General features: G+C 48.0%; 1 protein-coding gene across 3 annotated transcripts in view; it reads right to left on the bottom strand.

The window, feature by feature from the left end:
- Nucleotides 1-5835: 5835 nt before the first annotated feature.
- The window catches only part of LRFN5 (leucine rich repeat and fibronectin type III domain containing 5), a 52549-nt gene continuing 37653 nt past the window's right edge, over nucleotides 5836-20731 (bottom strand). For 2 of the 3 annotated variants that reach the window (XM_034062454.1, XM_034062453.1), the window contains exons 2-3: nucleotides 14148-15555; nucleotides 12030-13566 (exon numbers count right to left, since the gene is read on the bottom strand). In XM_034062454.1, coding sequence (XP_033918345.1) covers nucleotides 12624-13566; nucleotides 14148-15535 — 2331 coding nt within the window. In that variant the 5' untranslated portion in view covers nucleotides 15536-15555 and the 3' untranslated portion in view covers nucleotides 12030-12623. Of the gene's footprint in view, nucleotides 6257-12029; nucleotides 13567-14147; nucleotides 15556-20731 lie in introns of those variants that run through there. The other variant, XM_034062455.1, reaches the window with a different exon arrangement.

Here is a 20731-nt window from a genome sequence, read left to right as displayed (position 1 = left end):
GCTGAGCTATGTGGTATGAGTTGTTCCCAATGTGCTAGTGACCCCCTAAACCAGGGCAGAGCCCTCCTGGCACCCTCATGGTCAGGGCCCTTGTGAACACCAAAACACAGGGAAGAAGCTGCTGGCAGGAGGAGCAGGACTATCTCCCCCAGGTAGCACATGTTTTACAGGCTTTCCTCCCTGCTTCACTGCCTAGCGGGGAGAGGTTTCTCCCCACATCCAGCCCAAGCCACTCAGTCAGCAGCTGGGAAGGCATTCTGGGGCTGCACAAGTTCCACCTCTCCCCTGTTTTTCCCAGAGGTCAGGCACAAAATGTTAGCACAGAACAACCTGTTCATCTCACTAACATTCAGGAAAGGTTTGGTCCCAGCAGTGAATTACCCACTGCCACCGCATTTGTCCTCCGAGATGCGTGACAGGACATCAGCCCAGACACAGATTAGATTTCACTGAATTGTGATTCAGTAGGGGTTTAGGACTTTAAAGGTCAGACAATTTTTTAGGGATGAATACTCCAAAATAATGAAGATGAATATTAAACCACTTAGAAAAGAATGGATGTTTAAGAGCTATATAATTATTGCTATTCAGAAACATGAGCACAGATGCAGCAGTGGGTATTGCAACCTGAAATAATTCCAAAGGACTATATTATTACCAGTATAACTGGGAAAAGGGTTGCCATGTCATTAATCAACAGGGAAATGTCTGCATCATGGCAGATGACAGCAGCATGTTGACGTCCTCCTTATCTCACACATTTTTTACTGTCTGGTACCCAGGGAGGACCTCTTTTAGGAGCCTGTTTGAAAATCATTATCCAATGGCTTGTGTCAATGCTGAACCTGTCCATCTCAGGTCTTATGTGTGAAGGATAATTTATGGAACAAAATTACTGGAAGAAGTGGTAACTTGAAGGCAGCCTGCAATTCTGATGTTAAAGGGTTTTCCATTGGCCTTGGTTATCTCAACCAGGTGGGGACTGGAGGGTGGGAAAATGGAGGGTGCCCTCACCTGCCTCTGTGCAATCACCGACAGCCAAGAGCTCTCACCCTGGACCCCAAAGCCTGTGGTAATGCAGGTGAATCTGTAGCCACATGTTGGGACTCCTCCAAGGAAGGCACCTTCTTGGGTGTTTGCAGCATCCTTGTGCTGTTGGGAAGGTCTTTGCTGCCTCTCCTAAAATGTGCTGTTGCAGCCTGAGCAGGATTAGGCCAGCTGGGAAGCTTTTTGGTCCTGTGAGCCATCACCTCAGTGCCCCTGAAGGGACCTTGCCCGTTGCTGGAGTTTCTGGTATCATCTCTCCTGGGCAGTATAGATTTATCATTGGTACAGAGGCACAAGGACACGTTCTGCTCTAGCAGACTAATGCGGAGTTGCAGCCTCTCATGTGCTCCTTCTGGAGGCTCTAACTCAGCTTCCTAACTTCAGAAACCATCTGGAAAAGCAGACACCAGAGTGGAGCTGTGAGCAGGATGGGAAGAGATGCACCAGTGGGGCACTGGGATGTGTGGCTGGACCTTCTGCTCCTGCCAGTTCTGCACCGATAACCGGTGCTTCATCATGAATGCCTCCAGTGCCAAACCAGTGCACAGAGAGGTGTCGTTATTCACAGGCAGCAGCTTCAGTTAACATGCTGACATGTGCCTTGAGCATGGTGTCTTGAGATAGTCCCACACTGAAGCAGATGCACAGGGATGTGGTCACACACCAAGAGACACGACGAGTGCACATCCAGTAAAATGAACTCTCCAAATGGGTAAGGGCAGGAGGATATTTATCAGTGTTGGAGTGACGAGGTCTTGGCAAGTTCTTTGGCTATTTGCTTTCCACACACACGCTAAACAGACAACAGCCACTGGCACTGAACATGTGAACAGAACACAGTGTTTCAGATTTCCATGAAAGTGGCTCTGGAAAACACGCAACTGGGGCAGCATCAGGAACCTGGCTTGCTGTGCATACAGCTCTGGCAGAGTTCATCTCCCTGTCCAGATGGAAACATCCCAAAGGATCCTTGCTGCCCCAGGACCTCGCTGTTCCAGGGTAGATGGACAACCTGGAAGTGCAATCTGGAAGTGCTTCAGTAGTCTTAGAGTTTCCAGGAGATTAAAAGCAAACAAAAAAACCCTAAACCAAACAAACAAACAAAAAAATACGAAGCAAAAAAGACCAAGTTGTTAGCTGTGTCTATTAAACTTGGTGTTGTTCAAACCTAAGGATGCACCTCAGCACCAGTCCCTGAGCATTAGACATGGAAAATCAAGATTCAAATTCCCACTGTAGATCTAGTCAGGTCTGGGTTTCCTGCTTCTCAGGAACTGATGCTCCAGAGGCTGCTCTAGGGTTCAATTTGTCTCTGAACAGAAATTTTTTCTTCAATTAGTGTTTCCCCTACTGTATACAAAAAAGAAAACAAACCAAGAAACAACAAAACCAGAACAAGACCATGATACATCTGTGTATTTCTGTGAAAACAAGGTTTAATTGGAAAACTACCAACTAGTTCTCCCTATTGCATTTCAGGACTGCAAGAGCCAAGTGCACACTGGAGTAAGGGGCGCTGGCAGGGTGTAATGTCTGAGTCCTTCTAGCTGAAGATGCCCTGGAATAGCACTAAGATGTGATCCATCACACCAGCACTGCTTGGGAGCCAAAGCACCCAGAAGGCTGCAAGGTCAGAGGGTGCTGCATCTCTGTTTCCTGGACCACTGATGAGCCACCAGCTCCTCAGTGTCTACGGACACATTTTCCTGACCCTTTCTAACCTATGAAGAAAAACACTTTCCAGTATTAACCCATTCACTTACTTTGGTGAGTATCTGTGGTGAGATGTTGACCATGGAGTGGTGTCAGGCCTGTGGAGTCACTTGTAGAAAGAGCATTCAAAACATCACAGCATTCTCCTGGACAGAAGCGCAATGCATTCCCAGCAAGGCAGAGGGTGCTTAATGGTTGGAGGTGTCAGCTGTTGCAGCACTCACCAGGACCTAAGAAAACACCGTTTGTGTGCCAGAACATCTTTCAGCTTCATGAACCAAGGTGATCTGCATGATTCTTCACTAAGTATTCAAGCTTGGGTCCCTATAACATGTCATCTTTGCTTGCTGATATTCTTCTGAACTCTTAATATGTGGGTGAAATGCTGCTAAAGCCATTCTAGGCAAAGCAGCTCCTGTTGCTGGTCCACCAACAGGATTATTCATGACAGTGTACAGCTGGCATCTCTATTCCACAGACTTTCCGGGGTTTTTTCCAAAATTTGATCCATGACTTCAGCACATTTTGCCCCAGTGAAAGCTGGATTTCTAACTAACATTAAGCTGACAGGTGGAACTTACCTTGACAATTAATTAAAAGAATGTAGAAAGGAATCAGCAAGGGAAAAGCAGCTCTGCTATGTGCATGAAAGCTTGAAATTGGAGCCATTGAATGAGGGTAATAATATGATATTAATGTGAAATGAAATCCTGAGAGCTGATATGGTCTATGCAGTGAGTTTGGAACTTGTGGGTTTAATAAGGGTTTCAGCAACTGCACAGCCTAATGTGGAATGTCAAAAGGAAGCAGCAGCCCCTCAATTCCTCTTGTAATTCACACTTCTGAGTCATGGACTCACTCTGTCTGGCTGTTTTGCCAGTGTTAAGTGTCATCTGCTTGCAATAAGAAAGGTCAATTGTGCTGTAACTTCACCAGGGAAGTCACTTCAGTCTGCAGTAAAAGAGGTCATGAGCTTGTGGACTCAATTTCCATTAAACACTTTATTGAAAATTAGTTTATTTTGGGCTCATCCTCTTTCGGAATCCAAACCCCAACTACACTATACAGTGGGAAAGTAAAAAGCAAGATGTACTGCTACTATAATCATAGAATCATAGAATAGTTAGGATTGGAAAGAACCTCAAGATCATCTGGTTCCAACCCCCCTGCCATGGGCAGGGACACCACACACTAAACCGTATCACCCAAGGCTTCATCCAACCTGTCCTAGAACACTGCCAGGGATGGAGCATTCACTACCTCCCTGGGTGACCCATTCCAGTGCCTCACCACCCTCACAGTAAAGAATTTCTTCCTTACATCCAGTCTAAACCTCTGCTGTTTAAGTTTCAACCCGTTATCCCATGTCCTATCACTACAGTCCCTAATGAAGGGTCCCTCACCAGCATCCCTGTAGGCCCCCTTCAGATACTGGAAGGCTGCTGTGAGGTCTTCATGCAGCCTTCTCTTCTCCAGGCTGAACAGCCCCAACTTTATCAGCCTGTCTTCATAGGGGAGGTGCTCCAGTCCCTTGATCATCCTCGTGGCCTCCTCTGGACTTGTTCCAACAGTTCCATGTCCTTTTTATGTTGAGGACACCAGAACTGCACACAATACTCCAAGTGAGGTCTCACGAGAGCAGAGTAGAGGGGCAGGATCACTTCCTTCGACCTGCTGGTCCATCTACATCAAATGTGCAGCACCAGAAAAACCTTTTCCCATACTTTGTGAGAATAAGAGTCATGAGTTCAGCTCCTTATCAAAATAGATATTTTTACCCCTTGAAGTCTCCATTGGCAATGGCATTCTTGTGCACTGGATGAAACAGGGATTGCTCATTCCCATAGTCTGTGTGACCAGACCAGCACCACGTTTTCTGCGCATGCAACAGCTATGGTGAGCCCACTGGTGAGCTCAGGGTTCTTGTTGTCAGTGCCTTGAGTGAACCCTGCTGCCAGCTCTGCAGCCATCAAAGGAGAAAGTATAAGAGAAAACCCAAGGGTGAGGCTCCTGGCTTAGCTCAGAGTCTCCTCCCATGGGCTGCCTTGACCTGGGGAGATGCTGGTGCCTCTGCTGGTATGGGAAATCATGCTCAGCCAGCTGCCCAGGCTGAGGTCTATCACCTGCATACTGTGACAAAGCCACCAGTGGCACCAGGTTCCCCCATGGGGAGCAGCTGGGCCAGGGGAGCCACGTCAGGCAGCTCCATCTCCTGCCCTTCACACAGCCAGCGTGAAGCCAGTCCCACCAACAATAAATGTTTATACTAGCTGTAATCTGCTCCTGAGAAGTTGTATTAAAGCTGGTTGATTCGCTGTGGGTTTCATGGAAGCTATAATTAGATCTGTAAGCCATATGGGATTCTTGACAGAGGAAAGAAAAAAGCCCACAAAAAGAATCCCTGGTCTTGTTTGAGAAGCAAGGCACAGCATGCACTGGCAGCATGGCCAAAGGTACTGGTGCAGCCACACTGGGGTGCACCCCCAGCTGTCCCCTGCCCACCTTTCCCATGTTAGGGCTGGTGTTGCACAAGAGCTTGCAGCATGCCATGCTCCACGTTTGGCCTGTTTCACAGCACTCCCGGCACCCAGTGCTCCAGGAGGTCATGGTGCCATACTCCACGTTCCCCACCTGGCCTGGAGAGGGGCAGCCTGGCTGCAAGAGAGGAGGTTTTGTGGGGCCAGCAGCCCCGTGGCTGTACCAGCCATAGGCAGTGGCAGACTGGGTTTTCCCTTTCTGTGCCAAGCTGTCATCCAGCACCACAGGTCAAAGCGGGGTGGCACTCCTGCAGCACTAGTGCCTGACGCAGTCAGATGCCCTGGGCAGGAAGCACTGGCGGCTGCAGGTTGTGGCCAGCACAGTTCAGTGCTGCTCACTGAGCAGAGCAGAGCCCCCACACTGTACAGATGCAGGTACCCCACTGCTGCAGTGCCCAGCCTGACTCCACTCAGCACTGCTGGGCATGCAGAACACAGGCAGCACAGGGCCCTTTTGTGCAGAGAAGCAGCACTGTGCACGGACGGGCATGCCTGCTGCCAGGTAGAACCCTCCAGATCAACCAACATGCCCACGCCATCGTAGTAAAACATTTATTTGCTCAGGTGATATAAGCTACCATGTTTACAGTTTGTGAACTCACCACTGGCGACATTTAACATGACTCAGGACTGCAGCTGTTGCCACCAGATTTTTCATCATAATTTTTAAGTTTTATAAAAACCTTGGACACCAGAAAAAAGGTATTTAGACTTAATGTGGCAGATGGGAGATGGGCAATCTGTGAAAGGGGGAAGACAGTTTATTGGACGCAGCCAACCTCGACGGCCTCTTGGCTTTGGCTGCAGCTTCAAGTAAAGGTTTCAGTAGGGTGAGCGTGGTGCAACACATTAATCTTCAGTGAGTTGGAATCGTATTGTTTTCTGCCGAGTAAGAACATCGGTTGCAACGTTTTCAGGGAGCAGAGGAGGGCAGGAATCCTGCGGATCAGCCCCGGCTTCTGTGCAAAGAGACAAAACAGAGAGTGAGAGGACAAGGAGCAGAATCCGGACTTTCACTGCAGCCGAAGCTGACCTGCCATAGGGAAGCACTCAGTGGGGTCAGCCTCATCAAGGCACTGCTTCAACAGCAGCAGGCAGGGAGCAGGCAGCAGAGCCTGCCCTCAGTCCTGCACCCGCTCCTTGGGTGCCAGCAGCACTGTGAGACTGGGGCACAGCAGGCAGAGCATGGTAGCTAACAAGAGTTAATGACAGCCGGCATCCCCAGCCCAGCTCAGCCAGCCATCACCAGCTTCCACACCAGCTGGACATGCTGGTGCTGCTGCTAAGGGGAAAACCAAACCAACAAAAAAATCTTCCCATCAGTAAAGCTCATTGTTCCAGAATCAAGAGAAATTTATGGTTTCTGTATTTGCTTCCACCTTCATTGAGGCCAAGCTTTTCTCCATGGCAGGGATTTCAACCTGCATGGTTTCAGAGATTTGCACAGAAGTGAAAAAACACCAGCACAGAGCAGTGGCTGGGCACAAATCCAGCACTTGCCTTCCTGAGGTGTACACGTGAGAGAAAAGGTCACTGTGTTGAGAATGCAGATTTTTTATGGTCCTGCTCTGAGGTCCCACATCATTTGCATCAATCCATGGCAGTGCGGACAGCAGGACTGCCGCAGGAGAAGTATGGTCCCACCATGCCTGGCCTCGCTCCCTGCCACCCCAGTACCACTTCACTTACCTTAGTGAATGCAAAACTGCAGCTGCAGTACATAAATGCAAACTAAACACCGCGTTCTAAATTCATCCTTGCTTGCTGGGGGTTGCAGCTCCCAGCTGCCTACAGACCATCCATGTGAAGCCAAGGCCAGCTCTGGTGGGGTTCCCTGTGTGACCACATCATGGTGCTGCCCTCTGCCACCCCCCAAGACCCAGGACCACAGCCCTTAATGGTTTTCCTCATCTGCCTCTCCCAGTGCAAGTGTCTCCTGCAGAGGAAACTGAATGGTTGGCACACAAAACACAGTGGGCACCTCTAGAGAGGCAGTCTGGCACTCACATGTAAAACTGGCAGCCCAGGAGGAAAAGCAGCTCAGCCCCAAGCTAGGCACACCAACTTGGTGTCTACTTCCAGATTTATGACAGGAATGCTTTCTGGAGTGCGACGCTTGAAACAACCTGAGGTGACGCAGTTTGTTCCAGAACAACAAAACCAGAAGCTTGTTCTGTTCACATTCATAGTTTCCAGCGTAAGACCTATCAGCAGCCAGTGATGTGCCATGTTTGCTTTTTTCCCTTTTTAGTTTCCTTCCTTCCCAGCTAAGCTTCCTTCTTTGTACAGCAGCAGCCTTCACACCCAACTTTGTGAATAAATCAATTATATTAAAAGTCTACAGCCAGCAAGACCCATACAGTTTGCCTTTTCTTGGTATTGTATTACTGATGACAGGGCACTAGTGCCTTAACCCTTCAGCCCCACTAACCTGGGCACTTTTATTCATAGGCATCTGTACTGGTGTGAAAGCATGACTACAGCCCTGTTCAAACAGTAAAAGTCACTGTAGGCCATGTGTATTCTCGTTTAGAGAGCTGATTTAATCTGATACTCAATGCCTAATGCAAGGTACCTGCCTGCAGCCTGCACAGAAGGAAAGGCAGCACTGCTGCCCCTGAGGGGTGGGCCAGGGCCAGCCAGATCCTTGGTGGGTGCCTGATGCCCAAAAGGGACAATTCAGCTTTGAGGCGGATGGCAGCAGCAGGGGTGTAGCACTACAGAAGGACCCGCAGAAAGAATGGGTGCCTTGTTCCTGGAACCCCCGGCTGGCCAGAGATGCTGTGGTGCATTAACTTACCCAACACTGACCAGATCTGGCAGCATAGACTCTGGCACCAAGTCCAGACACCCCGACACACAGCAAGGCATGCAGAAACACATTTACACAGGGAAAATATGGGATATATGTTTTCTGTAAGTAGCACCTTTTTGACCTTGCCATGGTTTGCTTCTTTTAAACCAGAACTTTGACCAGCGTTAAAATTACCATGATTTTGTGGCTGTTGTTACTGCTGCTTTAGGAGAGCACTAGCAAACCCCTGGCTCTGAGCAGCACCCTGGAACAGGCCAGGAAATGTTCTTAAGCTATTGCAGTGCTGACATGATGCCTCTCTGCAAGCAGTACCTCCAAGACTTCAGTTTCTCTCCATTAACAGGAAGAGAAGCGATAGTGATAGCAGCTGTGACCATTACTACTTCTGGTTCCCTCAATTACTGGGGAAGCAGCACACTCCCTCTCCATGCAGGGTGCCAGCTTGTAGCTCTAGGTACAGTTCCGCAGTGGCAAAAGAAGGGCTGTGCTGCACCTTCTTGAGGGCACATGCACAGCAAGCACTAGCTGTGTCAGGATTGTTGGCTGTCAGGGCTCATTCTACCGGCATGGGATGCCCAATGACAGCATCCATCTGGCCCAGCAACCATGCTAAGAAGTTACCACAAGACACTTGTGCAGTCCCAAAGCAGTGACCAGCAGCAGGGCTTTCATGATCTCCAGGAGGCAAGAGCATCCTGGTGCTGCTGGCAGTAAGGTACCAGCCTCCAGCAGCTTTGCAGGAATAAGACAACCTCAGCAGGCCCCCTTGGGCAGGCAGCGTGCCCAGCAGCAGCCACCCCATGCGAGTTGCGAGGCCCTTCACAGCCTGGGCTTCCCGTCCCCAGGAGCTGTGTCCTCTCTCCCAGGCAGCGGACACATTGCTGCTGCTTTCCAGTTCACCCTTACAGCGGGGCTGCCCGGGTGCATGGGGAGGGCTGTCAAACACATGGGAACACACTAGCAGAAATAAAGCCACATTGGCACCCAGAGCGGAGCAGTACCATATATTCACTGTAAAGAACATGCCCAGAACACAAGCTGAAAGGCAGCACAGAAAACAACTAACACAGCAAACGTTTAACCCACCAAAGCCCTGCTTCTCCAACCAGACATTGTTTGTACCAGCCCTCTTTAACACAACATGTATGCTCTGAGAAAAGGTTTAGGAAAAGGTGTAAGAGAAAGCATGTGCCAGCAAATTTAACAAGAATAAATAAATTTCTGACGTAATTTCTCCTCCTCTGGTGCTTGTCCAAAAAGACACCATCTCATGGCTAAAACCTGGGTTTCTCTGTTCTTGAGAAGCCTCTCAAGGAGCAGACCTGCAGGTGGGTGATGCTCCAAGGGCAGGTTTGCATCTGCTGGAACAAGTCTTTGCTGCCTGGGGTGAAGCTGGGGTGCAGCACTGGGCTAGCATCCCCTGGCATCCCAGAACTGCCCTACCCCAGCACCCCCATGATCCGCAATGGGGAACACCCTGTCAGGGTTTATTGATATCCTCTGTTCTGAAGCATTAAGGAAATGTTGCAGTACTGCACTCTGACAAAAGATGTACCAATGTTACTCTGATCAAGGAGTTTCTCAGCACTTTTTCTGCCTCAAACTGTTGGCAACCTCTGGTTTTGCAGAACAGAAAGGATAGAGAATTTCCTCCTTCATAAGGCTTTTCCACACTCTGAATAAAAGGAAACATCCTGCTGCAGAGTTACTCCAGTGGAAACAGCAGATTTTACACCCAATGCATTCCCAAGGGACACTCCTCTCTGCCAAAGAAGCGAAAGCTGCACGAGATGAACCCTCAGCTACGCAGGTCTAACCATTCCTACACTATTAGCAGAGAATCAGATCAAACACAGGGACGTATCGTCCTTCTAAGCTGCTTATATATATGCACTGTGGACAAAACACTCAGCTTCAGTGTTTAGAAAATGATTAGAGTAAAAAAATCAAAAATATAAAAATAAACCTCCCTAAACCACAAGAAGCTATTAATATTTTAGCACTTTCACAGAACATTAGACACATTTATGTCCAATTATGACATATAAAGCATTTTCATTGGGTGTTTTTAAAATGCATGATTAAAACAAATACCTCAGCAGAAAACCTTTGAAGCTATCTCCATGCCCAGGTGCTGGTGCTGTCTGCAGAGAGCAGCTCCTCGCTGAGCCATGAGAGCATTTGTTTTTATCATGTTTGACAGTGCCTTTGGCATCAGACTACTGGAGGTTGGACAAATACTCACTGCCTCTGACAATGTACTATTTTAATAGCTAGCTTCTGTGCACACAGCCGCTTGAGAAGAACGTGATCTTCCAGAGAAATCTAGGGAGGGATTTTTTTGGGGGTGGCTGAGGTTTTTTTGTTACTTTTGCAATAGGAAGTGGCCATTCTAATTTTGAGGCTTCATTTCTTTTTTGGTCTCTGTATTTCCCAAGGGAAGTTAAAAGGGCTTTCTAAAAAAGAAACAGCATCTTCTGTTTATCTAAAAAAGAAACAGCCTCTTCTGTTTATGTCCTTTGCACCACTCCCACCCAGACTCCGTTTTTCCACACCAGGCAGTAAAATCACAGAGAGCAACCCACGATGGCTGAGAGGAAGAAGGGTCACCTTGCCTGCACATCAGCCCTGAGCTTCAGGGCCTCAGAGACCAGGGGCCTGCCAGATGTCCCCAGACACAAGACATCCCCATCCACAACTACTCTCGAGCTGGACCTCTGCCCTGGTTAGAACCAGGGCATCTTCAGGCATCTGCTTGGGTTACATTGCCCTCAAGAGCAAGCACACAGGGTGTAAAATGTAACTATTTTATCACTTTAATGGTCACAATGCCCCAGTCAAACCCATTACTTGGCATTTGAGAATGCACTAATGTTGCAGAGTTAAGCTGTCTCTAATTTAAACACAATGACCACATGAGTTTAATTAATATGAATGGTAGACTTTTCTTTAGAACAAGCAGAGCAGCAGAACCCCTCACACATGGAGGTTTTCAATTGCTATCACCTATTGCCAGATGTTTATGTCTATCCCACAGGCACTGCAATCAAACAGCAGGTTGAAGATGAGACCATCTTCCAGTCCCATTATGCATGGGGATTAAAGAGAACTGGAACAAACCATAGAGTTTACAAGAAATACGCCCCAAAAGTCTAGGAAAGACAGAAATGACCATTATCATCCTCATCAATCACCGTGAGTCACTGAATGGCTACGAATCCGTCTGCTGCAGCCCTGTCCTGCAGCTCTGGGGTGACCCACCAGCCCTACTCGCTGCCCCTGCTTGGCTCCCTGTCCTGCACCCTGAGGTGCCAGCACTCTGCCTGGTGCGCTCGTCACATCTGGTGTCCCAGAGGAGTCCTGTGGGACTGCCACGGTGCCCATGACACAGGGCTGCTCCCACACTTCCCACAGGCTTCCCTTGCCAGCGTTTCACACCTCATGCCTCTGTGCTGATGGGAAGGAACAACCTTTCACTGCACTGACTGCCAGAGCAGGGACCAGGTCTGAACGGAGCAGCAAACCAAGTCCCACATGAGTTAGGCACAGCATCCCTGGTGCTGAACACAATGTGTTTTTCTAACGTTGGCACTAGGCAAAGCCATTGCGGCAGCAGGACCAGGCTCTCGGACAGGGCTGAGAAGGGTGCACAGTGAGTGGCTGGTCATTACTGCCAGACCCAGCACCGCAGGATGAGGGTGCTCAGAGTTTATAGGTCAGACACCCTCTTGGTGAGGTCCAGTGGCAGAGTCCTGCTGCTCCACCAGCACCCAGCCCCAGCAAGCCAGACCCTAGCAGGAGGAGAGGGATCCCAGCACTCTCCTCCTGCTCCTCCTGGCCCCACAGTGGGACCCACTGAGTGGCACCCTCAGGCCCCAGCACGGCTCCGGGGTGGCAGTTACCGTGAGGCTGGCTGGTGTACGGAGTGAATAGTTTATTTTACACAACATAACAACACAGCGTTGCTGTTCTTGTACAGCATCTGCCTAAAAACAAAGGCAACACCATTGTCACGGAAAAGAAATATACAGTCTGACCATTTTAAAAAATATCATTTTACTGATTGATCCAGAAGTGGTTATTTTGTTAGCTTGGAGGAAATTTCATTTCCTTTATAAAAGGCTTTTTCTGTGAAAACTCTCTCTTTTGTTTTCTGCTACTGCAGAACCAGGAAGCCAGTCCTAGAGTAGGGAAGGCACTGGTGCTGTTTCATGCTTTTTTTCACCCCTTAATCTTTTTTTTCCTTTTTTTTTATTTTTATTTTTATACTTTTTACCTCTGAATGTTGCCTTCGGTTTTGATATTAAATAAAACCAAATGAAAACTAAATAAAACCCTGTGTGCACTGGGTAGCTTATAAAGAACCCCGCATGAACAAGCCATTAATCAGTGAGACAGCAGTGGACTTCCAAATCCAGTTCCCTGGAAGAGGGAGATACACACGTTTGGCGTTTTTTCATTGAAATAAAAACTAAAATAAGAAAAGAAAAATAATAATAAAAAAAAGCAGGTCACACAGTGCTTTCCAATATCCACTCAGAACTGGAGAAAGTTGCTTTTCCACTATCCACATCAGAGCTGTCCGACTGGACTAGCATCCCATTCATGGACATGCTCCTTTTGGACCGCAGTCCGCCTGCGCCCCAGGCGCTGCCAGGGCAGCGGGACTCCATCAGCTCACCGCCCAGGGAGAGCCTGCGCTTGGCTCGGGATGCGTCAGCTGGCAAAGTGAGGAACTTACTTGGCTTTGATTGTGCTCTTTTGTACGTGGGGGCCCCTTTGACAGAGTCGGGGGGACGGCTAGCTAACTGCAGAGCAGTGGAGTTATTTCTGTTAGTGTTTTGGGACTCAATACTGCTGACAGCTTCACTCTGCGGCTCGCTGCTTGGCTTTGGCCCTGACTTTCGCTTCTGCTTCTGGGAGACAGAAGTGCTGGAAGTCCAGGTGGGAGGCAAAGCGGAGGTAGTAGTGCCCAAGTCCTGGCTGGAGCCAGTCTCTGGAGACTGTGTCACGCCGTCGCTAGCAACCTTGCAGCACTGGATGCCCTCTTCATGCCCAACAGCCTGCTTGGACATCGACTGCGACAGCACCCCACTGCAGCCCTGGATCTGAGCCCCGTTCGTCTGTGAGTACACGTTGCTGACCTTGGTGGCCTTCTGCTGTCCGTTGTTGTTACACACCTTGTAGCGGATCATGAGGATGATGATGAACACAAGCACAGAGGCCACAATGATCCCACCAATGATGATAATCATGGTCCCACCCAGGAACTGGGACTGCATGAAGTGGCAGCGCACATAATCCTGCTCAGTGGTGAACTGTGTGCAGCCCACCACCCTGGTGGCGGTGAGCGAGGTGATCCCGTCATCGTAGATTGCCAGGACGCACAGGTCATACACAGTCCCAGCGGCCAGGTTGTTGACCAGGAAGGTTTTGCTTGTGGGAGGTATCATTCTGAGGGAGAAGGAAACTAGTGTGAATGAACCCAGAAAACCCACAGACACCTCCCCACTGTGTGCAGCACTCCTTGGCAGCAGTGAAAACCACCAAGCAACCCACCAAGAGAGTGACCATGTCAAAACCATAAAAGAAATAGCCAAGCAAAGACAGTTTTGACCAGTGTGACTGTGACATCCGGTAGCACAGAGCCCCTCTGAACTCAGCTAACACACCAGCATGGACACTCCCTGAAAATGCTACGAGGAATGCATTTCCAGACACCTTTTCTCCCTGTGTTTTCATAAAGCTGAGAGTGTTATGATCCATGTAACTCATCTAAACTTCACAATCTTTTTGCCAATCACATTAGTTCAGAGGAATAGAGATCCATTTACATTAACTAAAAATAATACCGTTCAAGGTAATTTCCCCATTTGGGATGAGTCTTTCCCGCAGCTGCCAGCATCTGCTCCATGGGCAGGGCTCTGCACAGGAACCTACTGCTCCAGCGGAGAGGCTGCCTGGAGCCAGGGGCAGTACATCAGCGCTGAGCAGCCTGAGTAGGGCACAGCACAGCAGGGCTGGGGCTGCCTTACCTGTAAACAAGGGAGTCATCGTAAGTACCATTGTACTGGATTTGGAACATACGTATCCCAGGTATATTCCTCTGAAAATTGAATTTCAGCAGAGCAGTAGAAGATGTTGCTTCTGCAACGACCACCTTCTTATCTTGGCTGACTTTAGTATCCCCATTGCTACTGCTCGCATTGGAGCCTGACTTGGTGGAAGTAGAGATATCCGAGGAGCCAGGGTCAGGCTCGTGGATGTGGTTCGTACTGTTCAGCAAGTGGGGGAGTTTGATTATGTGCAGGTCCACTGTCTGCGTGGCCTCCCCAGCTGGATTGGAAGCAATGCAGGTGAAGGAGCCTGTATCCTTCACCGTCGTTATCAGGATGTCGAGTGTCCCGTTGTCATACACCACGGACCTCGTTGCATTTGAAATCAGTTTGCCCTCAGGTGAAATCCAATGAATTGCTGGTTCAGGGTCCCCCCGGGCCTTACACCGCAATGCTGCCCGCTGGCCCTCCAGCACCCGCAGCTCATGGGTATGCCGGGTGATGAGAGGAGGCTCACACAGGAACTCCTCCTCAGGGATCGACCAGAAGTACCGGCCGGACAAGAGCGTGGGAGAAGCACAAGTCTCCAGGTCATCCTCCCTTGAAAGACGCCTCAGCCACAAAAGCTCACAGTTGCAATGCAAAGGGTTCCCACCAAAGCTCAACGCAAATGTCGAGGGGCTGATAATTCCTGAGGTTGCTAGTACTTGAGCTCGCTGGAAGAGAGGATCAGGCGGTAGCTTTTGCAGTTTGTTAGATGTGACATCCAACCTGGTCATCTTATGCAAGTGGGAGAAGGTCCCCTTAGGAATATGGTCAATCATGTTATGGTCTAGACTGAGAGTGTGCAAACTAACCATCTTCTCCACAGCATCCCACGGGATGGTTTCCAGGTTGTTGTAAGACAAATCCAATTCCTCAAGAGCTAAAACATCATCAAAAGCTGTAGAAGAAATTAAAGTCAGCTGGTTGTTGTTAAGTATCAAGTGGTGAAGATTGGAGAGTCCACTGAACATGTCATTTGTGATCTTAGTCAATCTGTTGCTGTTCAAATGCAAAGCCCGCAAATTGCGCAAATCAGCAAATGCGTGAGGTGTAATAAAACTGATTGTATTCCTGGACAGCGTCAGGTCCACGAGGCTGGTCATATTGGCAAAGTCTTTCCTTTTAATGTTTGTAACAAAGTTGTCTGCCAGCCGTAACTCCACAGTCCTCCTGTCAATATTGGGAGGAACAAATAAGAGCCCTTTCTTGGCACAAAGGGTGGCAAGGTTTGGAGACAAAATCTGACAGACACAGCGCTTTGGGCAGATCTGAGCTCTCACCGCTATGCCAATGAACAGCAGAAACAAAAGCAGTTTTTCCATTGTAGATCAGGTTCAAGAGCCTGTAAGAGAGAGAAAACGTTTGTTAGTCTCCGCAAGATGAGCAAATGACATTATAAAAAAGCAAAGACAAACTGTCTGTGGTTAAATCACGAAGCTGAGGTTCATGCAATGGTGCTTCATCCTTATGTTGTTGCCTGATGTCTTTATCATTCTCCATATCCTGACACAAGAGCTGCGATACTACATTCCAAAACATTGAGAGACAGGTATCTTTGCATACACACATATATAACCACAGACATCCAGACACCTGTATACAAATAGTGTCAGCAGTGCCCTCTGGGGCCCTGCTGCTAGAGCTCAGCCCTGCTGGTACCTCCATGGCAGGCACTCCACTTTCTGACAGAAGCTTCTGACCTCGCTGCCTGGAGTTACTTTGCCATAATGCCCTTTATGTACTGAAAATGAGAGGTTTTTCATGTGCACTTCACTTACTAGGCCAAAACTCCCAGCGGCCTCTAAATCATGGCAATTCAATGAGTACACAGACATCTCCACCAAACAGCTAAGCTCTTACCACTATTTTCAGAATAAACTTGGAAGAAGCTAATTTTGTGTTATTCCAGACCCAAAAATGCAAATAAAACAATTAAGAAAAAAAAAACCAACAAAAAACCCACCACCATCCCCCCCAAAAAAACCAACCAACCAAAAAAAAACAAGAAAAGCCCCCCACAACAACAAGGGTCTAAATAAAAATGGAACATGAGCTAATTTTAGATCATCGCTGTTTTCCCGGCTCCCACAACCAGCAGCGCTGAACTCTTCTCCCAGAAAACCTGACAGTTCAATTAGCCTTATCTCATACCCTGCCAGATCCAGGATCTTCAGAGTATGGAAACAAGGAAGAAAACAACAGTGCCCACACCAGCTAAATGAAATCATCCATCACGACTGTGCCAAAAGCTCGGCGAGTGCAGCGGTGCTGATTTCTGCACCACCATGCATCAGCATCCCCCACAGCACAGGCAGGCAGGGAGAAGGCATCCACTCCTCCATGGAACAGGAGGGCTTGAGGGAGCATGGTCCTGCGGAGGAAGGGAGACCTATGTGTCAGAGAAGAAACTTGTGCAGTCATAAGCAATGGAGCACAGAGGGACTCACATTGGAAATGAAGCTCCCTTCAGGACTCATAAAATTGTACATGTACAGATAGGAATACTCAGATGTATTATCAGCCCAGAAATGCACTAATGAAGCACATCTAAAATAAAATTAACTTTCACAACTAGCCATCAGCAAGAGTCTTGAATGTCAGAACAGCAATTACTGCTCCTATTGTCCAGTCCATACATAGTCTATCACCAGTGCCATGCAAACTAAGAGGAGCTAATGAGTTGTGAAAGCACTAGCCTCTAAACCCTGCTCTTTAGCACTATCTATTTATGTTTTTTCCTGATATTTCTGGGGACTGCTGTTTTTCATGACTACTGGCTTCAATCCTTGAGTGGCCACTGGAAAAAACCCTCAAGTATTCTCTACAGCACTCATCAACTGAGTATGCACCTGCAGCATGGCCTACCACTACTGTAGCTCTGGGAACCATTACCATAGCCATTACCATTACTCCTACCATTAATTCTGTCAGAAAACTGTTTTGTGAGTTCAGTTTTGTCCAGCCTGTACCAGTACTGCAGGTCAGGGTGGTCCTACAGGCGAAATGGACTTGGAGAAGAACGGTGATGCTGAGATTCATGTGGACTCAGCAGCTCAGGGCATCTGCAGCATGACTGCCAGGGTCCTCAGCCTTGGCTGGGGACACTATGCTCATTTAGATTTGCTAACTCAATAATGCTAATTTAGATTTGTAGCTGTGATTAAAATAATGTGTTTGGACTCAAGTTCATCTGAAGAACTATACAAGATTAAAACCAAATCAGCAAGGTGAATTTACACTTTGGAAATACTGTTACAAGATGAAACAGAGATGTAAGGAGACGCAAACTTAAACAGGTGTAATAACAAAGTTATGACAAGGTTATCCACCAGTGGACGTGGGTTTTTTGGATTTCAGGAGAGCTTTTGATACTGTCTCTGACACTATCCTCTGGACAAAATGCCTAGCACATGGCAAGAGCTGGACACAATGCAAGAGGCGAAAACTGGGCTGAAGGGTTGGGCTTTAAGGGCTTTAACAAATGGGGTGAGATCCTGCTGGTGGCCAGTCACTAGCTATGCCCCCAGGACTCACATTTAGGTTTAGGCCCAGTCCTGTCCAGTATTTCTACCAGTGACCCAGACAGGGAGGTAAGCACACACCACGTAACCCTGCCAATGACACTAAATTAGGAGGCGCTCCTCAAGGGTACTTATGGAGAGGTCTTGGTGGATCAGAGCACTAGCAACCACCAGCCCCATCGATTGTAATTGAGAGATTCATCACCTGGGACCTGATCTGTCTGCCAGTATACCTCAGCCCTCCTGCACATCTGCCAGTGGCTGCTGGCACTATGATGGGCCCCTCGGCAGCCTGACCTGGGGAGGGGGGACTGACCCCATGCCATGGGGACAGGACTGTGCCAGCACACACAGGACTTTTAAAATCCCACCAGGTCCATCAACTCCCTCATACTGCAGCTTGGGAAACCGCTGAGGGGTAAATGAGGAGGGCAGAGAAAAGCAGGCATGACATTTCTCTTGGACCATGTACAAGCCCTGCATAGGAACTGGTCTCCACATTGAGCTGTCTTAACCAAAGCCAGAGGTGCCTGTGGGTTCCCACTGCTGCCCAGTGTCCAGCTGTTCCTGGTAAATAGTTTGTTAACCAACCTTATCAGGGTTTTTTTTTAAGTGTCACATAAGTTGTGAACCATAGAATACTAGGATGGAAAGGAACTCAAAAATCATCTGGTCCAACCTAGACTATATGTCCTAGCACCTTGGCCAGCTGAATCTTGAAAGTGTCCAAGACTGAGGAATTCACCACTTCCCTGTGGAGATTATTCCAATGGCTGATTGTTCTCACTGGGAAAAAATTTCCTCTTGTGTCCAGTCGGAATGTCCCCAGAAGTAACCTGTGCCCATCACCCCATGTCTGTTCTATGTGACTCCTTGTAAAAAGGGAGTCTCTATCTTCTTTGTATCCACTCTTCAAATACTGAAATATGGTGATGAGAAATGTGAGCAAAGCTTAAAAAAAGTTGTGTGTTTGCACAAATGCTCACAAGTGCTCCAAGATCTGTATGTCATGCAAAGACGTACTGATACTTGCAGCTGAAGCTGTACTGGACACTTCAATTGATAGAAAAAGCAAAACCACATATGGATCAAAATGACTGTCTGCCCCCACTGTGTAGGGACAGCCCATCCTCCCCAGGCTGGACATCAACCCTCGCCATAGGGGCAGCAGAAACATTTCACCACCTTGCTGAAAAAAGGCAGAATATTTGCCTGTGGGTATGCTCAGTGTCATGGCTACAGCCCACAGCCGAGATACTCTAGAAGACAGCAGGAACTGCAGGATCTAGTGACTTAGAACAGCTGCCATAAGAAGACATGACTTTTGAAAGTCAGCCAGGCTATGCATCCCCTCCTGTCCCAGCACACATCATCCTGCACAGAGATAACTTGCAGTGACAACAGCACTGAGACAGCTTACAGCTCATTGTAGAAAACACCTTTTTGACATAGCAAAGCATTATCTGATTATCATTACTTAAAAAAGAAAGAAAGAAGAAGAGAGCATATTATTACCATTAAACAAATAGAGATATGCTAGTATCCTAGGAAGGTGCACACTGCTTTCATTTACTACTTGGTGTCTGCAAAAAGATAGGGATAGTCAAGCTCCGACAGTGGCATTTGTGATTCACACACAAAAAAAAAAGCTCTCATATACCAATTATAAATCAATTTTGTTCCTACATTTAATAATTTGAGTTATTCAGTCTATCTATAAAAACCAGCTACAGATCACAGTGGGCTGCATGGCTCATTGCCACGCAGATGGGAAAATTGTGTCTCTGAAGAGCAAAGGACCCCATCAGCCTCTGGCGCATGGTGTCTTCAGGACTGGGGCCTGCTGCTTCTCCTACTGATTTGAAATGGCTAAGCTAGGGCACTGTCCCCAGACTGTAGTCCCTGTTCCAGAGCAGAGGAAAACCTTCCCCTTATTCATTTTTCACAGCAACATAGTGGGTCTGACACCAGTTCAGCAGACCAGGACTCTTCTTTCCTGTCAGCCCCATTCCCACCTTAGCCATGCTCCCAGTGTGGACTTTGGTCTCCAGATGCCCCAAGTCCCTTTGGCTGTAAACCAGCCATCCCGGCACAAAGGAGGTATCTTGAGCTCATCTGGGCCAAAGCCTGTGCAATGCCCAGGGCACTGTGCCTGTGGAGGAGAGGCTGTGCCTGTGCACACCTCGAAGGTACCCCATCAGCAGCAGGGTAGGAAAATATATGACCACCTACTGGTTCTAGCATCAAATTGAGGTCATGTAAAGGGCTAATGAATTTGAAATTTCTGCCTGGAATTGATCTGAGAGACATGAGAATGAAATGTCATGATGTACGCCAAGCTGAGATTGCTTCTCTTTCCTGATGTGCTGCGTGCTTTTTTGGCTTTTTGCCCCATCTTCTTTGGGAGAAATAGGTTTTCTGATACTTAGTACAGCATCTGCTGCCATGTCCAGTGCTACAAAGGGTAATTTACATATTGTGAAGTACATAACATACGGAAGCAGCAGGATCCAGGAGACAGTAATTAATTAGCAAACGATTTCCACTGCATCTGATCTAGTTCAGATGATACGTGCTACATAGAGTCAATGTGCTGGATAAACCCAATACAGCACTCTGGTAGTTGTTCAGAGCCAGCTGCTAATACAGTGCTTGGCTCAGACATAATCTGTCATCACTGAGGTCATGACAGAAGCTATTGACTGTCTTTCCTAACCCTCCAGGCCTCAGCAGAAGTGGTGATTTTAAGGTCTTTGCAAATGCAATTTTGTGGTGAGCAAAAAAAAAAAGAGGTCTAGAAGCTGATGATGTTCACCTGCTGGGAATGAAGGATGGGGAAATAGCTGGCACCAGTCACCAAAAGCATCCTGCTGCCATGCTAAAATGAGAGCATAGAAATGAAGATGCTGTGATATATGTTATACCAGCTGCTAAAACTACTTAAGTAGAGAACAAGGAGCTTCAATTTCACAAAGGTCAATGGTTTGTAAGCACGCC

This window comes from Melopsittacus undulatus, chromosome 4 (genome assembly GCF_012275295.1).
Source record: "Melopsittacus undulatus isolate bMelUnd1 chromosome 4, bMelUnd1.mat.Z, whole genome shotgun sequence".
NCBI classification, from domain to species: domain Eukaryota; kingdom Metazoa; phylum Chordata; class Aves; order Psittaciformes; family Psittaculidae; genus Melopsittacus; species Melopsittacus undulatus.
Note: the sequence above shows the minus strand (reverse complement) of the source record. Positions and strands in the feature narration are given on the sequence as shown.